Below are 21166 nucleotides of genomic sequence, written 5' to 3'. Positions count from 1 at the left end.
GCATCTTGAATTTGGCTGAAATTTGAGATCTCTTAGATTTAGGTTTCTTTGGGCTCTAGCGGCGTCTAAAGATTTGGGAGAGATCGATCCTCCTCTCGAATTGAGGATCAATTGTATCTTTTCTATTATGTTTCATCTATTAGTAAAAATACAAGTCTTTTCTCCACAGTTTTCTCTCCGATTTGCTATTTTTCCACTGTTTCTTGGCTGATTTCTGCTGTGGACAGCAGTTTTACATTGGATCTACTTGGTTTTGGTGAGAAACACTTGGAAATCCAAGTGTTTCCTATCAGCCTTACACGTTTCTTTGCCTACTTTTTGGTTGGGGGGGTTCCAGGATCCATTTCTTGGGAGGCATTTATAAGTTGTAGGATGTTTTAAGATCATGTTTGAAATGCAGCTCTAGTACAAGATAGAAGATGCTACGACTTTGAGATTTTCAAACTTATGAGTTCAAAGTAGAGGCCGCAAACATTAGAACTGTGACCTGGATGAAAAATATTTGATAGACTTCTGAGGAAAAAAAACTGCTCAACAAGTTAAGCATAATAAAGGAGTAATGTATACCGTCACAAATAATACATGAAATGATAAATACCTCCAATTGCTGCTGATATGAGCCAATAAAGTCTAAATGGTCCTCATAATGTAGCTTCAACTGTCTATAGAATTCGGAGAATTCTGTCTGCATTATCTGTTCACAATCCTTGATGAGTCCTTCATTAATTCCAGCTTCGCGCATGCGTGTTTTAAGATTTTCAGTTGAAAAAGTTATATCATTTCGAAATAAAGATAGATTTTCTGGCAGGGATAATTTAGTCCTTGCTGAAATCAAAGCTTTAATCCAGGCCTGACGATCTTCCTTTGAACTGGTTTTCAACTGAAGTGTTTTTGTAGGAGAAAATATATAGAATCGCTTATCATCAGATTTGCTTTCCCGAAATGATGCTATCTATGATTGGACAAAAAAGTAAAAGATTTCAGAATGAAGTAAACTCTATGAAATTAGGCGAGAGATATTATGACGTGCTTTAATTTGAAAAATTATAAAGCTGAGTTGCAACGTCTTTATCAGTCTGTCTAAACATTGGGGAAAATAGTAAGAAATAGTCATTGCCTTTAAACGTTAAACATTTACAAGCTAAAACGGACAGTCGTAATTTGAATTTAAAGGGACAAAAGTTTAAGAAAATGGCAAGCAATGCCATGTGTTATTACATCCAGAACAGGCAGAGAACCAAACAATATAAAAGGTAATGGTTATATGGAAATGTGCATTTAATTAAATTGTTTCTAAGTTCCTCAAATGCAGTTTATTACGTTTGTTCAAACTATTAAAGAAAAAGCTCAACTCATCAATAACATTTAATGGTTTAGCAAAACAAATGTAGCGACAGATTCACAGTAGAGGATGGGGGTTTCTTTCTTTCTTCTGTGGTGTTAGTTTTGACTGACTTTGAACATGCACAATGGCAAAAAATGAAAATTACATTGGACAATTAGGTTCAAAAATAGGTAAAGTAACCCTCAATATATGGATAGTTCCCAATAAGCAAAACTTCCGAATGGTAATATCAGACTCTTATTAACTGGCTACAAAAATAACATATGGCGCCTAAACCACTAGCAACAGAAAACTTCACTGAATCAAATAGCGACAATAAAATAAATACCATAGCTTCTGAGAAAAGCTTAATAGTTAATCAACCGCCTTTATCAAACAAATTTTTTTTGAAGTATAAGATACATAAGTAGACTCCAAATGCATGTAAAGCATATTCCCATTAGTTTATACCCTTCTTACGTAAGGGAAAAATTGTAAATATAGTATTACCAAGAAAAGCTCATGTAAAAGAAGCAAAAGTTCATTTAAACATGCGTGAAGATGGCAAGTTTATAATTTAAGATATCTAATTAAAGATGATGCAACGGGATCTCTACTGCTTCACTTCATTTCCTTTAATCAACACGGCAATCAAATTAGCATTGATACGTCCTTCATAATTACTGGAGATATTTTATTGCAACACATGTCTATTCTGTCATAATTTAGCAACACGTTGTACCTTTCATGATCTAGAATTGTGGTTTGGAAAACTTATACAAATATAGGAAATATCTAAGTCTAGGAAACATGATTTATATGGGTGAATTGAGCAAACTAGGCTAATCTCCTAATCTATCAAAGAAAGAAAGAGAAAGAGGGGGAAACCGAAGACTTGCTTCTTGCAAAAGCATGGCCCTGCATATGAACAATCCTTGAATCCATGCCTTAAGGAGATTTGCACCTACAAATGGAATTAATCACTGAATAATGATAACTTAGAATGAGATCAATGGCTGTCTAATGATTTTGATCTTAAATACATCAAAATAGATATTTATTATCCAAGCTTAATAATTGTCCAACTAGTAAAATTATCCCATTTGTGATCTTTTTGTTGATAAAATCTTGCATAATTTCTTCCGTATAACACATTTGTATGATACTGTTGACCTATGTACAAGGAACAAAAGAGAGAAATGTAGAATCCTTATGGATCCACGATTTCTGCCGAAATTCCGCCAAGGAATTGTAGATTTAGCGCCGCTCACGTCAAAACCTCCACAAAACCCGTATCTTACCTCGATCGAGTGCCCAAATATGTCGTTAAATACCAACGAAATGAAGTCTTCGAGCCCGTTCATTTTCTCCCGCTCTCTGCTCTCTTGCTTCCACGACCTCTTCCCGATCTCCCTTCTACGTCTCGGCCCACGCAAGCTCCCCGACCTAGTAGCCTCCCTCTCCGATCGAATTCCAAGCCCTGCAGTCTTCCCTGTCCGAGCTCCCTCTACCCGACTTCCACACTTCCTTCAGCCCAAACCGAGAGAAATAGAGAGAGAGAGAGAGAGATAGATAGATAGAGAGAGAGAGAGAAAGAGAGAAGGAGAGCTCTTCTTACCAATGCTTTAAAAAACGAACCGGACCGGCCGGTCCGATCGGTTCAACTGTGAACCGGTCCAAAGGTCGGTTCGGTTCAACCTGAAAACCGGCTTAGCTTCAAACCGGCCGGTTTTGTCAGAAACCACCGGTTCAACCAGGTCGCGGTTCACTTGAACCGGCCGGTTTAAAATTTGTATTTTTTAATATTTAAATTTTAAATAACTTATTTTTAAATATTAAAAAATATTTGTAATTTAATTTCAAATTTGAAATGCTTAATTTTAAATTAAAAATTTCAAACAAGTATTTCATAAAGTTTCATCTCTTTACATGATGTACTACACCTTTCTAGCTCAAAAGCCAATATATAGTAAAAGCTTCACCAAGGGAAAGTCTCCCAAGTGATGTGGGACTAAAAAATCTAAAGCTCCTATGTCTTTCTTCTTAACTTTTAAGTTTAAAACATACACTATTCATTTTAAAATAAATTTTTTAAATAATATTTTTATGATGAAATAATATTTATTTTTAATTAATAATATTCCCCCATCGGGCGCGGTGTCATTTTGACACCTACCTGAAGCGCTCACGAAGCGTCGAGGGGAATATTGCCTCTTAGCTTTTCCCCTAAACGGGGGAGATGCCGGGAGGCTGCCAAAATTTCATTTGAAAATATTGAGGACTTAAACAAAGAGTGGATTTGAACTTGATCTGGATTTGAACCCAAGAAGGCAACATGGAGCTTAATTTGAATTATCAAAAAGAACCTGAACATGATTTAAATTTAAAGAACTACAAGGGACTCGAATGAAGAGAAGAGGTTCATCAGGAACCTGAACTATACTTTGAACTCGAACTATGCCACATCAAGTGGAACTTGAATAAGACTTGAACAACAGGGGACTCAAATTTGACATCAAAGTGGAACATGAAAATGAATCACATGGAATGGGACTTTAACTTAGCAAGTACTCAATCAAATCAACACAAATGCTAAAGACATAGATCTTTCTAACGAACATCAAAATCAAGTGATAACTTTAATTTTCAAATGCATTTGAAAGAACATTGAGATGAAAACATAGATTTGTGGTGGGCAAAGAAACTCCTACATCCCTATCATCAAAGGAGATACAACAAAAAAAAGGATGCAAATCATAAGTCAACGAGAGTCCAACCATTCAAATGTAAGTTATCTCATGAACAAAGTGATTCAAATTATTCAAACAAAGTGAGCGATATGGCAATATGCCTACATCTAAAGTTTCCCACAAGTGTTGAAAGTCTTCATGCTAGATAAGGAATGAATATCAAATAAATGATGAATGTAAAGCTTATTATACATGTTATGAACCGTCTTTGGAGACAAAGAACCTGTACGTTCAACTCATTTGCAAGTGACAAGAAGTTGGTGGGAAATACAACAACAATCATGCTTGTGGAAAGGGGTGTGGTGGTTGTAATGAACATCCTGATGTATTCATGAAGGAAACATAAAGAATATACAATGATTGTATAATGGATTCGATGAACTCTCCAAAGACATCGATAGAAGAATCATGACATATTCAACTTTTCGCCTACAATCAACATCGAAGTACAAGCAACTATATTCAACTTTGCAAGCTATAAAATAAGAGGAGATTTGATTTCAAACAAATATGCAAAGTCTCTAAATGGCACTACAAAATGCATGCAAATAATGGAAGTCAGTGTATAAAGGTCTATACAAGTCATAGGGAAGCCCCTACTACCAAGGTTGGCTTCTGGTGGATATGCCTGGTAGTCCTTACTAATACTAGAAGACACACAAGTAAATGCAACGGTCCACCAATCAAACACATCAATCTCCTGTAAGTAGAAGGGGTTTAATGACACTGCAAGAGACTAATACAACAACCAACATGTTAACTGAAACCAGAAAGGTTTTGCATGCAATGAATATAACAAGGTGACAAATTTGGATGCATTCGAGTGAATATTAACATACAAGTGAAAGATTAGTTTATCAGTGCAGACAAGTGAAAATCAAATACAAAAGCATTACAAAACCACTTAAATGAGTAAGGCCTCATGACGAATAAAACACCAAGTATGATTGTCCGCATGAAGTGGCCAACAACAATCAGGAATTGGGTGTGATTCAATTATAGGTAGATCATGAAGAACTTTAGCAGTGATCATGGTTTAAAATTACGTAATATGAGGCTCTCCTTTGAGCAATTCCAGTAAAAAACGCCTCGATGCTTACGCCTCAAGTTTTTTTTATGAGGCTTGCACCTCAAATTGGTTGAGGCCCGCCTCGCCTCACTAACATGATTGGACTCTATAGTAGAGGAGGAAGGGGAGAGAGCAGTTCATTATAATGATGATTCAAATGAAGAACCCTTAGTGATGACAGTGTTGATGACTTATGAGTTCTTATGTGATATGTCATTGTTATTTGTTTTTCGAAATTAGAATTATATGTTAATGAAAAAAATATTGGGATTTAGGAAAGATAGAATTTTGAGTTGAACTATATTTCAAGTTGTCTTATTATTAGGATATTTTGATTTCAATTCATATCTTATGATTTTTTATGTTTTATATTATTCACTCATTAGTATATAAAAAATTTATCATTTTATGTTTACGCAATCTTTTGATTTTGAGGCTTACGCCTCAAGCGCCTCGCCTCACGAATGAAAAACGCCTCAATACTCGAATACGTAATTTTAAACATTGACAGTGATTTGGTTCTTCAAAATGTGTCTAAGAAAGCTACCCACAAGCAAAATATAGAAGAACTTCAACAAGTGCAAGCCCCTATGATCCAAGGCAGGAGATTAGTTAGTGCACTACGATCCACCCGCATAAAATAACGAGTAGTGCACGACAGTCTACCTGTAATAAGCAGCGAACAATTCTATTCAGAAGTTGCCATGCCACACCACCGGATCCATAACTTCTATACAAGCGGACATAAGACGTTTACAAATATTTTCAGAATATCCCTGCACGTGCACTGTAGTTTGTATGCACATAGGTACACAAGGGGTAAATATAATCTGAAACCCGCATGGGCCCCGGTAAGCGTGTTATTAGTACACCTGTGACGTCTAGGAATGCTGCGTGGGTTATTAAATTTGAACCCGATCATCCTAAGCAGATAAAAGGGAGTTGACATGATATAATTATAAAATGCCCCCCAAATACCCGCATGGGCCCCGACGAGCGTGTTATTAGTACACACATGACGTCTAAGGATGCTGCGCGGGTTATTAAATTTGAACCTGATCCTCTTAAGAAGGTAAAAAGGAGTAGTCAAGGTTCAATTATAAAATGCCCCACAAACACCTGCATGGACCCCGTCGAACATGTTATTGGTACACACGTGACATCTAGGGATGCTGCACGAGTCAATAAGTGAATTCAAGTTCAAACCCGATCCTTTTATATGGATCAATAGAAATCAACAGGGTTCGAACCATCAAACAAATATACGGTAGCGACGACCGATATATTTGTTTTAATACATTCATATTAGGCCTTCAAGGCAATGAGAGTTCACTAACAAAGGCATAAACCCATGAAACCTGATCCTTTGTCGACCATTAGACAGAGTCGACAAGGTTCAATCTAGAAAAGAAAAATGACCCCAAACACCCCGATGATGGCCGTGTTGAACAAAAAATCTTAACCGAAGGGGTCTATTCCAAGTATTTCAAAATGCCACTCAAATGCCCGAAAATCCAAAATTCTAAAGATCATCCAAAATCCAACAAATCCCAAATTTCAAAATATTTAAAATTGAAATAAATCTATCAACACTTAAAGTAAAATCCATTCACCCTCCGCAACAGTTTGTCGAGGTGGACAAATTCAAATATAACTTCAGCTTACATAGAGCAAATGTCTAATTGAAAATATCACTAGAATATATTCTCAAATAATCTCCTGCCAATAAGGGCGTGGTACGTGTCCTCTAACCGGCGATTTTGAAGTCAAATGGCACCGCAGGATAAACGTTTATGACTCGGGGCCCTCTGAACCGAGTGGTTTTGCCGCCAAATGGCACTACGAAATATCGGTTATGACTAGCGCCAATACGTTCCTTAGTGACATCAAATCCTTGAGATATGAATCAATAGGATATAATCGATAGGGCACAAAGCCCTCTGTTAGCTAAGGTGGATTCAAATTTGTCCCCTTAGGCAAATATCCATCTCAGGTCTACAAGGTCCCCTTGGACGAAGCAACCCATGACTGCCGACAAAGATCCTTCTGTCAGGTTAGGTCGACTACCTCCTTTGACTAAGTAGATCAGGGACCACGATGGCCCGGGATGACGGAACCATGGGATCTTGATCGGGTCTATCATCCATTCCCCCACCATCCGCTCTAAGTGTTAGATGATGAAGTTTCAACTTTAAATATCAGTTTCCCAAGTATTTCAACCCCAAGTTCCCAAATCTCCAAACTCTTCAAACTTCCAATCTCAAACCCATGCTGCTACTATATGCCGGATAACACATATACTCTATGTATCTAATTGGAGACTAGCCTTAATCGAAAGTTCTCTCTCGTTAGTGGGAGAGGTAATTAACTATGGGGGCTTGTGCCTATAGGAAACCAGAACTCAGATCATAAAGTCCTCGTAAAATGAGGGCGAAATCTCTGGGTAATGTCTTATCTACAAACCCATCTGCCTTCTAAAATTTACCCTGGAACATATTCCGTTAAAACTCCCCTCGCCAAAAGAAAAAAGTACAGCACACGCGGGCAGAGGTCGAGGCCGAATTTTCGGAGCCCACAGATACCAAACTTTTTCCCAAATTTTTGCTCGCATCAATTTGATATAAGAGCATAGGTTTGTGTCTTCCTAGGTCTCTATTTTCGCGTCTTTTTTTAAGAGTTAAAAAAATGGAAAATCACAAAAGATTGATTCAATTGTGGAAGAATGTAATCCAGAAGATCTTGAAAACCCTGTTCCAATGGACAGGTGGATTCCGACGGAAGGAAGTTCAATAGATCACCTACAAAATGAACTATACAAGCTTCAGTTGAAGATGTATTTGTGTATGGAGCAGTACATGAAAAAGAAACAACTTCTACAAGAACAATTCAAGCGAGAGCGAGACGAGGTCTTGAAAAGATATGCGGCAAAAATTCAAGAGTTTGAGGTTCCTTCTTTGCCTCCTTAGAAGAAATCTAAAGACAACTAATCAGGTGATGAGCATTTTCAACCGAAGGAGAATTGATGTAGGCAGGGGGGACAAAACAACTTGGGTCCTTTTTGTTCTTTGGGCTGTTTGCTGTATTTCGGTTTGGGCCTTGGCTGCTCTAGGGTTGGGCTTTGGCTGCTTGGTTTTGAGCTAAAAAAGTTGAGTTCTACTTGGTGCTAGCTCATTAATGCTTGAGCTAATGTTTAGCTCATTATTTGATGATATAATTGCACTTCCTAGCTCATAAATTCATAAAGATATGTGAAGTGGAGGTTGTTTCTTCCCATTCTTGTGTCTCTTTGGTTTCTTCCTTGTGAATAAAAGCCGTGGGCTGGTTGCCTTTTCGGTTTTCTCCCTGGCTGCTTTTCTCATGTTGAAAATGCTCCACTCCACAAGGAAAAAACCAAAGAGACACAAGAATGGGAAGAAACAAGCTCCACTCCACATACCTTTATGAATTTATGAGCTAGGAAGTTTAATTATGCCACAAAATAATAAGCTAAACATCAGCTCAAGCATTAATGATCTAGCACCAAGTAGATCACAACTTTTTTAGCTCAAAATCAAGCAGCTAAAGCCCAACCCGAGAGCAGCCAAAAGCCCAAACCGAGAGACAGCAAGCAGCCCAAATAACAAAAGGATCCAAGTTGATTAGACCCCCCCCCTTGCCTACATCAATTCTCCTCCGGTTGAAAATACTCATCTCCCGATGAGGCATGAGTTTGATCTGAAGGCGTTGCATCTAGAGACACCAAGGCTTGAGTTTGCTCCCTTGACAGCACGACTCAAATGACAACATGACTCAAAAACAAATCTTTCATGACAACAAACATGACACCAAAACCTAGGATATACTAACTTGCTCTGATACCAAATTAATGCAAGCAAAAATTTGGGGCAAGCAAATAAAAAGACTTCCTAAATAAAGAAAATACACCAAATTACTCAAAACTAGATAAAATACAACAAAACACAACTTTTATAAGATAAAAGACTTACAAACTTTGACACAAACGCACACACCTAAACTTGATTTTCTTGGATCAAGAAGAAAGATACAATTGGAATGGTCATTTGCAGATAGAAGAAGGCAAGAAGTCGAAACAAAGGAGGAGAAGCTCGCAAGATTTCCTAGAAGAAGAGATGAATGGAACAAGCTCTCAAGCTTTTCCACAAAGAAACCCGCAGGTTTAGGCTCCAAAAATCACATTATAACATCCTTTTTATGCTTCAAAATATCTCTAATTTATAAGAGAGAAGAGAGAAGCCAAACAACCATTCCACCTCATTTAGTCCCATTAGTAAGGGGAAGAAGAAGGGCAAAAGATACCACAAACAACCCCCAAAATCTACACATAAAACAGGAAGGAAAGCCATGGGAAACACAGTCAGGGAGCCACGAGAAAGCAACCAGGGAGGGACCCGAGGAGCCAAGCCAGGAAACGAGACAGAGGAAGACAAGGGAAAAGCAGCCAGGGAGAAAACCGAAAAGGAAACCAGCCCACAACTTTTATTCACAAGGAAGAAACCAAAGAGACACAAGAATGGAAAGAAATAAGTTCCACTTCACATACCTTTATGAATTTATGAGCTAGGAAGTGCAATTATATCACCAAATAATGATCTAAACATCAGCTCAAATATTTGTGAGCTAGAACCAAGAAGATCCCAATTTTTTAGCTCAAAACCAAAGCAGCCAAGGACCAAACCGAGAGCAGCCAAAGCCCAAACCATGAGACAACAAGCAGCACAAAGAACAAAATATTCATTTTGTTTTGACCCCCCCTGCCTACATCAGAACCATACCATTAGAAACAATAAATAGAGAAAGAATTTCATTTTGTTTCCTTTTGCTATGAATTATTTAAAAAAAAAACTATATATCATTTAAATAAATCAAATTTATCACAACATTATGTTTGGCCTCTTGGTTACATGATAAATGTACTACCATACTCCTCTTATGGACCCTTCTAGAACTCACTATACAGTATATGTGCCTTTTGTACTCTTGTATGAATTGCAGACTCCTTTGCAGACATGAGACATCTCATTAGGAAGATCAACAGAGAAGTGCTTCTGATTCTTTTATTCATCAACTTTTATTATTTTAGCTCATTTTCATCCTTTGCATGATTAGTCTGAACCTATAGCGAATGCACTAAAGACACCTCCTACAGTACAAGGATAACTTCAATGGTCACCATCAGTTTTGTCAGCCAATTGGAGATATCAGAGAGCCACTCAAATAATTTAGAACTCCACTTAATCTTAAAGTGTATTGATTGATAATTTTAATCCAATGCACAAGTTTTGTTTCTTTCCATAAAGCATTCTAGGTTTTCCTTAAAATTCTATGGGTTGGAACTAGTACTCTAATACCAAAATCCAATCTAAAATCGGGATGCAAAAAGACTGAGACTGGAAAGAATTATTGAGAAATAAGATATGTTTTATTATTTTATATGACAGAATTGAGAGGAATATGTTAATTATCCTAATCTACTTGAAAGGAGAGATATGATGCTTTTATATCTAATTATTCATATTTTCTTCTTGTTTGTAACTACCAAAAAATCTTTATTTTTGCTTGTGCTAGATTTCTTATTAAATTTCTTCATTTCTCTTTGTATAACCATTGGTATGGCCTTGGGTATGGATTCTATAAATGCACTAGGTTGTCGTATTTGTGAACAACATATTATGAATAAAATATAACAATTACTAACCTTCTTAGTTATTAACACGTTATAAATTGAGAGGAAGAGGTTGATTCTCCTAATGTACCTGAAAGGGGAGAGAGAGAAGATGATTTTATATCTATTTATTCATTCATGATTGCCTATTATTTGTAACTAACCCGAAAAATTTTAGCTTTTGCTAGCTACAAGTTAGCAACATTCTTGGTTTCTCTTTGTATAGCCCTTTGTATGGCCTTGGGTATGGATTCTATACATACCCTAGGTTTTTATGTTTATGAACAACATATTGGTTTTAACTACAGGCTATGATCTCAGGTGCTGTCCAAAACTGTAGGGAGACCAAATAATTTGTTGTCCAAAACCTGTACATTACGGAAGGCCTAATGAAGGAAGATCAATAGAGATGTGTTGATTCAAGAACCTAAATCTTGAAAAATATTAAGGCTAATTTGAGCGTAGAAATTTTGATTTCAAAAAGGATTTCAAACAAGAAGTGTTGAAAGGTATTCTTTACACATCCCTCTTTGTTCTCTAAGTTGCGCTAAAAATAACATTGGCAAAATGGGAGATTTAGAAGTTCATAGAGCAAAATGACTTCAATATTTGGATAATATAGCATATAAGAGATAGCTTTCTTATTACTTTGCTTTTTAAACCATCACCACATACATTTCTTGTTTGGTCATTATTTTTTTGTTTCTTTTTAAAACTTTATATGGGAAGTTGATTTTTACAACCGAAACTACAAAACTGAGGTTGCTACAAGAAAAGCACCGTCTGACTTTTTCTATATATATATACAATAGCTTTAAAAAAAATTCTTACCACACATCAACTTTACAATTATTTTTATAAAACGCTACAGCCAGTACTAAACAGACCCTAAATAAAGGTATTGCTTATGCAACAAGCCAACAGATCTTGCTAATAAGGCTAATAGTGCAATCCTCTTAAGTTATGGAGAAAAACTTCTGAACAAAATTGTTGAGGATTCGTCCATTGAAGTTTGGAGGAAGCTCAAATCTGTGCACTTGAAGAAGTCCCTAACATTTTGATTGTATCTTACTAGTTATATACCTTGCAAATGGATGAATCAAAGTCACTAAAGCTGTACTTAGATGAGTTTAACAAGGTCATGATAGATATTAAAAGTATTGATGTTGAAATCAAGGATGAGAAAATTGGCATAAACCCTCTTGAGTTATTTGTCCAAAAGATATATATATATATATATATATATATTTCTTCATAATTGGTTTCTTCTCAAGAGCTCTCTTCTAAGAAATCCCTCTCTAATCATGCTCCTCTCTCACAGTCACACACAAAAAAATAGAAAGTTTGTTACATAAAACACGCTCCATGAAACCCTAAGAATTTCAAATTAGCCATTATTATTGTACAGTATGATCCAATATCATACAATACTATAAGTACTAAACATCCTTCATCCTGGTACAAAGGATTATGAACAGGCAAAAATTCTGGATATATTCATACAATATGATGTAATTTATTCGAGAGGAAAAAATACCCCTCTTGGTTGGCTAGCGTTGTCCCTGTCAAGAAAAAGAATGGACAGATTCGCGTATGTGTCGACTTTAGAGACTTGAATAAAGCATGTAACAAAGATGAGTTCCCATTACCTATCCCTGAACTCATGATTGACATTGCTTCTTCTCATGGTCTATTTTCCTTTATGGATGGGTCCTCGGGGTACAACCAAATCAAAGTGGCCCTGGAGGACGAGCAGCACATCGCTTTTAAAACACCCATTGGAATATACTGTTATAAGGTCATGCCTTTTGGCCTTAAAAATGCTAGTGCAACCTACCAGCGTGCAATGACTAGAATTTTTGATGAACTCATTCACGACAAAGTTGAATGTTACATTGACGATCTCGTGGTCAAAAGCAAAAAAAGAGAGGATCACTTGTTTGATCTAAGGGTTGTATTTGAACGGCTTCGTCGGTACGACCTCAAGATGAATCCTTTGAAGTGTGCTTTTGGGGTGATTCAGGGAAGTTTCTTGGGTTTGTTGTTCGACACCGTGGCATCGAAATTGACCCTACTAAAATCAAAGCGATATTAGAAATGAAACCTCCTAGAAGTCTTACTCAACTAAGATCTTTCCAGGGTAGGTTGGCAATTTGGCATATCTAAGACGCTTTGTATCCAATTTGTCTGGTAGATGCCAACCCTTTGCAGCCCTTTCAAAGAAAGATTCAGAGTTCTATTTGGATGATAGCTGCCAGAAAGCCTTCGATAGTATAAAACGCTATCTCTTGTCCCCTCCAATTTTGGTCGCTCCCATTTCGGGGAGGCCATTGATCCTTTACACTACAACCTCAGATGAGTCTCTAGGAGCTTTGTTGGCCCAAATCAACAATGAAGGAAAAGAGAATGCCTTATACTACTTGAGCAGACGTCTAATTCCTACTAAAATGAATTTTCCTTCCATTGAAAAGCATTGCTTATGCCTTATCTTTGCTGTTTAAAAGCTTAGGCATTACACGTTACATGCTTTCTCACAAAGTCAATCTGATCTCTAAGGTAAATCCCCTTCAGTACCTCATGACCCGTCCAACACTCTCAGGACGTTTAGCCAGATGGGCCATGATACTACTTCAATTCGATATCACTTTCACTCCCCAACGTGCTGTGAAAGGACAAGCTCTTGTTGACTTCTTAGCAGCACACCCAATACCGGCAAGATCTCCTCTGAACGATGATCTTCCTGATGAGAAAATATATATATACCATACAATATAATAAAATAAATTTTTTTATGATAGAAGTTAAATCATACATAAATTTAATTAAAAAAAACTATAAATAAGTAGAGAATCAAAAGGATGCAAAAGTTGGTGATAACCTTATGGTTTATGGAAGAACAAAGAAGTGTGATTTCATCAAAAAACAATCAAGATATAAGTCAAAGGTCAAGGAAAAAAAAAATTTCATCTATCATAAGGAAAACCACTTCAAGAATATGTGCCCCTAAAAGAAGATGAAGACACCTAAATAAATCGGGACCAATTATGGTCATTGAGGAGGGATATAAAGGTGTTGAGGTAACATCTACCAAAGAATCCTATTCAAATAAGGACCAAATTCTTGATTATGGGTGTTACTTCCAATATGTGCCCAAATAAATCTTGGTCTAAGTCAATGTAAGATATGAATGGTACCATGGTGATTCTAGGAAACAACAAGACTTGCAATATCATGGGAATTTCCAAGGTGATATTCATGATGCCTTCTGGCATTGAAAGGCCACTACAAGATGTGAGGTAGAACCTAGGCTCAAGAGATTATTAATTTCACTAGAAAACTTAGACAAATATGGATCTGGATCAATGAGTGGAAGAAAGAGCTTAAAGGTAAACTGCTAAATCGGAACCGGCCCAAGGAGGGCCGGCTGAACCAACCCTAGGGCTAGTTTACTCTAGACAGCCAAGCCAGCCACCGGCCTTGTGGGGCCCATTGCTTGAAGAGGAAGGGGGGAATTTAAACATGATTGGATTAAAGAAGGAGCGACTGATCTTGTGGGGCCCATTGCTTGAAGAGGAAGGGTTGTTTTAGGCATGATTTAATTTAGGGAGGAGCTGTTTAGTAATTGAGATCATTTTGGATGACTTAATAGATGAGATTGTTTAGGGTTAGGGTTAGCTAGATATTTGCTGAATTTTAAAGAGTTCCAAGGGTTTAATTGGGCTCTAGCCGCCGGCTAGAGATTGAGAGAGACGAATCATTCTCTCCAATTGAGGATCCATTGTATCTTGTTCATTTTCTTTCTTTTTCTATCAATAAAAAAAGTTTATTTATGATAATTTCTATCAATTCTTCTCTAATCTATTTTTGCAAGGGCTGTAATTCAAATTCAACAAGGGAAATTCTAGTGCCTACAAGCATTTCCTATCAAATTGGTATTACAGCAGTGTCCGAGGCAGTTTTTGTGCTGTTTGGGCTGATTCCTGCAACATTTTTTCTCCTTCCAACCACTATTTTTTTTCTATTTTTGGGGTGGAAATCCGGATTTTTTAAGTCTAACAAAGATCCGAGGACCTATAGCGAGAAGAAAGGTGGTAATATTGGAAGGGGAGATCGGATAAATAAAATATGAAATTTTAGATCTCCAAACTCAAGCCCATATTTAAAATGTAAAATCTCAGTCATCCATGAGAAGATCAACTCAAAATTTTTCATCATAGAGGAGATGTTGAAGAAATTGCTAGAGGGCCAAACAAAAACATCGCTGTCAAAGGGGAGGGAAGCCGCTGGCAGCTATTGAAGTGGGAAAAATCCTAAGCCAATAAGACAAAGGGAAGATCAAGAGGTAGAGATTTTGGAGGGAGCGGAAAAAATGCCTCCCCTAAGGCCTATTCCTAGGGAGGAGTCGGGTTGAGGATATATGGAGAGGCATGAGATGGTTGGGCATGAGTGGAAGGGTGTTGAATTTGAAAGGAGATGGTCTAAATTTGAAAGGAGAGGGCTTGATTATGATCGAAGAGGCGTCAAATTTGAAAAAAATTGGAGCTGACTGTGAAAGGTGATGGCTTTATTGTGATCGAAGAGGTGTTGAAGTTGAAAGGAGAGGGGCTTAATATGATCGAAGGGGTGTTGAATTTGAAGGGAAAATGTGGGCTTGTGATGTAGGGTTTGGGTGCGAGCAGAGAAATGATGATTGGCACCAATGTTTAAAATTGCGTATTCGGGTATTGAGGCGTTTTTCATTCGTGAGGCGAGGCGTAAGCCTCAAGGCGTTTTGAGGCGTAAGCCTCAAAATCAAAAGATTGCGTAAACATAAAATGATAAAATTTATATACTAATGAGTGAATAATATAAAACATAAAAAAGAATAAGATATGAAGTGAAATCAAAATAGAGGACGCAGGGGTGATGGAAAAGATTTGATGGTAAGGAAATTGAAGATGTCTATTTTTGAGAGAGAGGATGCACATAGGTGAAAATATAGGGTGGAGAGATACTATATCATCAATAGATTAATGGAGGAGGAGAGACTGACAGCAATCGGGATGTGCTTGGAATGAAAAGCGTTGACATGGTACCAGTGGAGGGATACGAGGCAACCCATATGGACTTGGAGAGAGTTTAAGGACTATTTGTTCGAACATTTTCAAACCAGCCGAGGAGGGGACTTCTTGAGCATGGAGATATAACTATCTGGTTTGAATGGGTCTAGATGTATCAAGACTAAACAAAGAAAAAATATGCATGGATATATGCATATCACAATAAAAACGAAACATTATAATTGTTAGCAGTTACTGTAAGCTCCAATTTGCAACCTCTGACCTGATCTCATTGATTGTTTAGGATGACACATCAAGTAATGTATGCCACTCACCCTTTGTTCTAGCAAATGAAGTTTACACAGAAATCTTTTTACTTTTATTGGAGCTTGACTAAACATTAATGGCGATATAGCAATCTGGTTTGAATGGGTCTAGATGTATCAAGACTCAAGAAAGAAAAAATATGCATGGAGATATGTATATCATAATAAAAACTAAACATTAAAGTTGTTAGTAGTTATTGTAAGCTCCAATTTGCAGCGTCAAGCATTTTGATCATGGTGTCCTAGGGCTTTTGGCAGCGTCACATGGCTAAAGGTTGGAACATCAACTACAGCGTTCTCACATTAATTGATTTATAGACTGAAGGATATGATGATATGCTGAGCTTACCCTATAATATTAAGCCAAATAAACTGCTTGGCACGTTGTAAGTCAATAAGTCAGCACGACGCGCGCGTGAAACAGGGCCGAGGCTGGGCCACGAAACTAGTGTCTTATTAAACTTTTTGGTCTAACAGCTCAAAGGCTTGTAAAGGGAGCATCATTTGCAATGAAAAAAAAAATAAAGTCAGACATTAGGTGTTGAAAGATTCTACAACTGATGGCGAAAATAAAAATAAAAAATTAGGTCGAACTAGAAAGCTGCCAGATTGCAATTTAGCTGCAAAAACTGGATAAGAAACAACTAAAACAACAAAAATCTGCCGTAGTTCTACCTCTAACTTTTAATTTTGAAGACTGAGGATGAGGTCGGTGGTAAGAATCATACAACCCTCTCTATTAGATATTCACGAGTTGTCCTAAAAGTCATTTCCTGTAGTACGATTCCAGCAAGAACCACATGGACATCGACGCCAAAAAAGACGGAGCAGAACAAGACTCGAAGCCCTGTCGTGGTGTCAAATTATATTTTTCCACCTTCACGCCTTCTTGATAGCGTAGAGAACCCAAGAAAGGAACGGGCCTTAGGAATGCCTCCGAGGCAAGAACTAGTCTCTTGAGACGGTGCGCTACGCTGCGTCGCCATGTACCCCAAAGGAGACCAAGCCTTTTGATACGACCTAGCGTCTCGTCCCCCCGAATCGTGCCCTATCCTCCTCTTGCTTTTGCTCTCCTGCGTGATGTGACCCACTTCCAGATTAACAGCTAGCGAATGACCCCAACGAAACAGTAAAATTAAACAAAGGCCAAAGGGTAAAAGGTAAAGAATCAATATTTACAACAAAACCACGGCCAAAGAAACGAAAATCCGCCAATTAGGGACACCTAAGAGAAGGATACTCTCACTCTTTCCCAAGATGGATGGAAACAACTAGCGGCAGGAGAAAGTGACGGCAAACACTCGCGTTTCTTGGTCCGAGCCGTGCGCTCTGGTATCCAGGGAGCAGAGAGAGACGAGACCATCCACAATTGGAAAGGATTGAGGTGTCTATGGTATCAAAAGTCTCCACATTTAGAAAATTCTTCTAAGGGCCAAAAGCAGATCCGATCCGGATCGATGGCAGCATTTCCTACCTGATTATAGCCTTCTCACGATTCACCCCGAATACCCAGATGGTTCTTAATCAAGCCGAAGAAAGAAACGGTACTAGTATTCACCACTCACCTTGAGATAAACAACACCGACCGGATTCTTCAGCCTCCTCCCTTCAGCGCCGTCCTCCATCGCCCGCGAAAGCCGTGCGGACGCGGCGCCGATTACCCGCACGTGGTCGCCGACGTATAACCGCTCCTCCCGCCGACGGATCTTGGAGTAGGCAAGCACGCCGTTCCTCAGCGTGAACCATCGTGATCGCCAACCCTTGCCAAAGTTGGTCCACTTGTACAGCACGCCAGCAACGCTGACATCCGATTCCCCTTCCCCGCCAGCATTGCCCTCTGCCCCACCCCGCTCTTCAGGAGCCGTTTCCCTCTCCTCCGGCTCCGGCGACCGGTCCCCGATCCCAGGGCAGTCGATCGAGATGCAGCACAGCGGATGCATCTCCTTCCTCTGCATCGCGCCCGCGCCCCTTACGATTCCGATCCCGAAGACTCCATCAAATCAGAGATGGAGTGCGAGAAGGAAAAAAGCGAGGGGAGGGGTTTTTTGAACTAATCCTGTTGAGGCGGAAATGGAGTGCGAAGATTTAAGATTAAAATAATGGGAATTGAAGGGGTGAATAGGGGAAGATTGAAGAAGATTCGAAGGTGGGAGAAACGATTCTTCTTCTCCAGCGACTCTTCCTCTGGTTCTCTCCGCTGCGTTGGGTGCGGGTGGGGGCCGAATTCCCTCCCAGATTTCTCACGCCCGCCCGCGTTGGTGTGAGAGTGGGGGCCGGATTTGATGGTGGACTCCAGTGCCCGTAGGATCGTAAATCATTTATATAATCTCACCCCGCCACCAGCTAAACTTCTCATATAAAAACAAAATTACAATAAAAATTAATAGAATTTTATTCATAGATAAGAAAAAATTTGGTTGAATTAGCCCTCAAGGACGAAAGAATGAACAGTGCAATTTTTGAAATTGCATACTTCTTCAATTTATTAATCATTAAAAATAATAAATGCTCATTTCTTCCATTATTTCAACGCGTTGCAAATATCACCTCTATTTATTATTTAATTATTAAAAATTTTTCCACTTATCACTTTACATTTAGAATCTAATTTTTTAAATAATTTTCTAATACAAAAAATTTCTTTAAAAAAAATTATTGTCTAAAAAAAAGAAGCCTTAGCTTTTTCACGCAATGAAAAGTATTGGATTAATGTTTAATAACTCATTGATATTCAAATTAAACTATAAAAAATTTTAAAATAATTATGTAGTGAAATATAGAAATTTATTCAATAAGAATAATAGTAGGAGCTTCATATATTGAAAAATAATTAGTAAAAAATAAATAATGGTGCTCAATTGTCTCATATTCTCATATTATATCTCATAAGAGCATTGGTGAAAATGGCCTATTGGAATAGGATATTACAGGCTTTGCTCATTTGGTTAAAATGGCCAAGAGGATAGAAATGGATTTGGTAGCAGTACAATAACAATGGATTATGAGCAAGAAGAGATTTGGCGATGAGACAACTATCAATAGCAATACTGAAAAGAAGAACAGATTTGGACCAGCTGAGTTAAGCAGGGAGCAGTCTGTAGAAATTTCTTCTATATCAAATATATGCAGTGTTTCCAATTTTGGGTATTCAGTGATGGAGGCCCCATTATATCAGCAATGTGGTAGGAGGCACAGTGGTCAGTGTTATAGAGAATCAGACATGTTTTTGATATGATTAATTTAGACATAGGATTGTTGAGCGTCCACATGGTGGCATCAATAGATGTTCTAATTTCAGAGGCTCTAGGCAGCCGATTGTAGGTAGGCTGAGGGCAGCACCACCTCGGCCATATTCTGAGGCTTCTGGTAGCCAGGATGTTAGTCCGGTATCACGAGGTTAGCCTTCTATGGGTCATATGGTGTAGGTAGTTATGTTGCTTTGACCCTAGTACAACCACAAGTTTATAGTCTGATGTAGTAAGAGGCCAGTGACTCTCCATATGTTGTGATAGGTACGGCTTACATTTCTACATCTCCTTAAAATATTCTATTCAATTCTAGTGCTAGTCATTATATTATGTAAGAGTAGTATTTTGATTCTCTTAGTTTTCCTTATGTATTATTACATATTTCTTTATTTGTGGTTTTCCCTATGGGAGATGGAATGGTAGTTAGTAGGGTTTATTTTTATGATTTTGAAGTTTTATGATATAGTTTGGAGATAGTATTACCTATTTGTATATTTGATGTTAATTTGGGTATGGACGATGAGTCGATATGGGCTCAGATTAATTATTTAAAGAAAAAGGGTCTTTATATCAGAATGAGGAGAGCTTTATATTTCAAGGAAACAAAAGTATTCTTTCTTGTCTTATTTCTGCTCTAGAAGTGGATATGCTTTGGATAAAAGGTTGCCCAATATTTGTAGAATTTGTCAGAGATATGAGGCTCTCTTCTGAATATGTGAGTAGTGTCCCTATAGTTCAAGTTTTAAGATGTCTTGCTTGAGGAGTTATTACTTTACCATCAGATAGAGAGGAAGAGTTTTGTATAGATATTTTTTTGGTTATTACTTCAATCTCTAATAATCTGTATCAAATGTTACCTAATGAACTTTAGGAGTTAAAGGTGCAACTTCAAGAGTTATTGGATTGAGGCTTTATCCATCCTAGTGTGTCTCCATGGTGAGCACGTGTTCTATTGATGAAGAAAAAGGATGGTATGATGCATATGTGCATTAATTATACAGAGTTGAGTAAAGTGACTATAAAAAAAAAGTATCCTTTGTCTACGATTGATGACTTTTTTTATCAGCTGGTTGGATGTTTAGTATTTTTTAAAATTGATATATGATTTAATTATCATCTAGTGAAAGTGAGGGAAGAAGATGTGGCAAATACTACAGTTACTATGAGGTATGGGAATTATGAGTTTTTAGTCATGCTATTCAAAGTGACTAATGCCCTAGTGGTCTTTATAGATTTAATGAAAAAGGTTTTCAAAAAGTATCTGGACCAGTTTATAATCATCTTTATAGATAATATTATGATTTATTTCAGATCTAAAGAGGAGCACGCAACACATGCACTTGAGGACTGCTCTGGAGATTTTTAAGTAGCATCAATTGTATATACTAAATTCTTGAAGTGTCAATACTTATTTAGGAGCATTTCATTGTTTACGCACATAGTGAGCAGTGCAGGCATTTTAGTAAATCCCCAAAAGATTCAGCTTGTTTCAGACTAGCCAAGGCCTACTATATTTTAGAGATTCATAATTTCTTAGGCTTGGTTAGTTATTATTAGAATTTTATTCACGATTTTTCCTGTATTTCATTGTCTTTGACGAGACTAGTTTAGAAGTCAGTAGCTTTCATATATACTCCATAGTGTGAAGAGTTTTAAGCTGTTGAAGAATCATTTAACTTATGCTCTGATTTTAACTATTCCCTCTGGTTCAGAGGGGTTTCAAGTTT

At 37.6% G+C, this 21166-nt stretch overlaps 1 protein-coding gene across 3 annotated transcripts in view; it reads right to left on the bottom strand.

Moving 5' to 3' along the window:
- LOC110113165 (oxysterol-binding protein-related protein 2A) overlaps positions 1-18491 on the bottom strand; it is a 33738-nt gene extending 15247 nt beyond the window's left edge. Inside the window, exons 1-3 of one of the 3 annotated variants that reach the window (XM_020845618.2) lie at positions 16867-17048; positions 16541-16676; positions 599-952 (exon numbers count right to left, since the gene is read on the bottom strand). In XM_020845618.2, the coding sequence (XP_020701277.1) occupies positions 599-742 (144 nt within the window). In that variant the 5' untranslated portion in view covers positions 743-952; positions 16541-16676; positions 16867-17048. Of the gene's footprint in view, positions 1-598; positions 953-16540; positions 16677-16866; positions 17049-17756 lie in introns of those variants that run through there. The other 2 variants (XM_020845615.2, XM_020845617.2) reach the window with 2 other exon arrangements.
- Between the last annotated feature and the right edge of the window lie 2675 nt (positions 18492-21166).

The sequence above is a fragment of the Dendrobium catenatum genome, unplaced genomic scaffold (assembly GCF_001605985.2).
Source record: "Dendrobium catenatum unplaced genomic scaffold, ASM160598v2 fragScaff_scaffold_706, whole genome shotgun sequence".
In the NCBI taxonomy this organism is placed as follows: domain Eukaryota; kingdom Viridiplantae; phylum Streptophyta; class Magnoliopsida; order Asparagales; family Orchidaceae; genus Dendrobium; species Dendrobium catenatum.
Note: the sequence above shows the minus strand (reverse complement) of the source record. Positions and strands in the feature narration are given on the sequence as shown.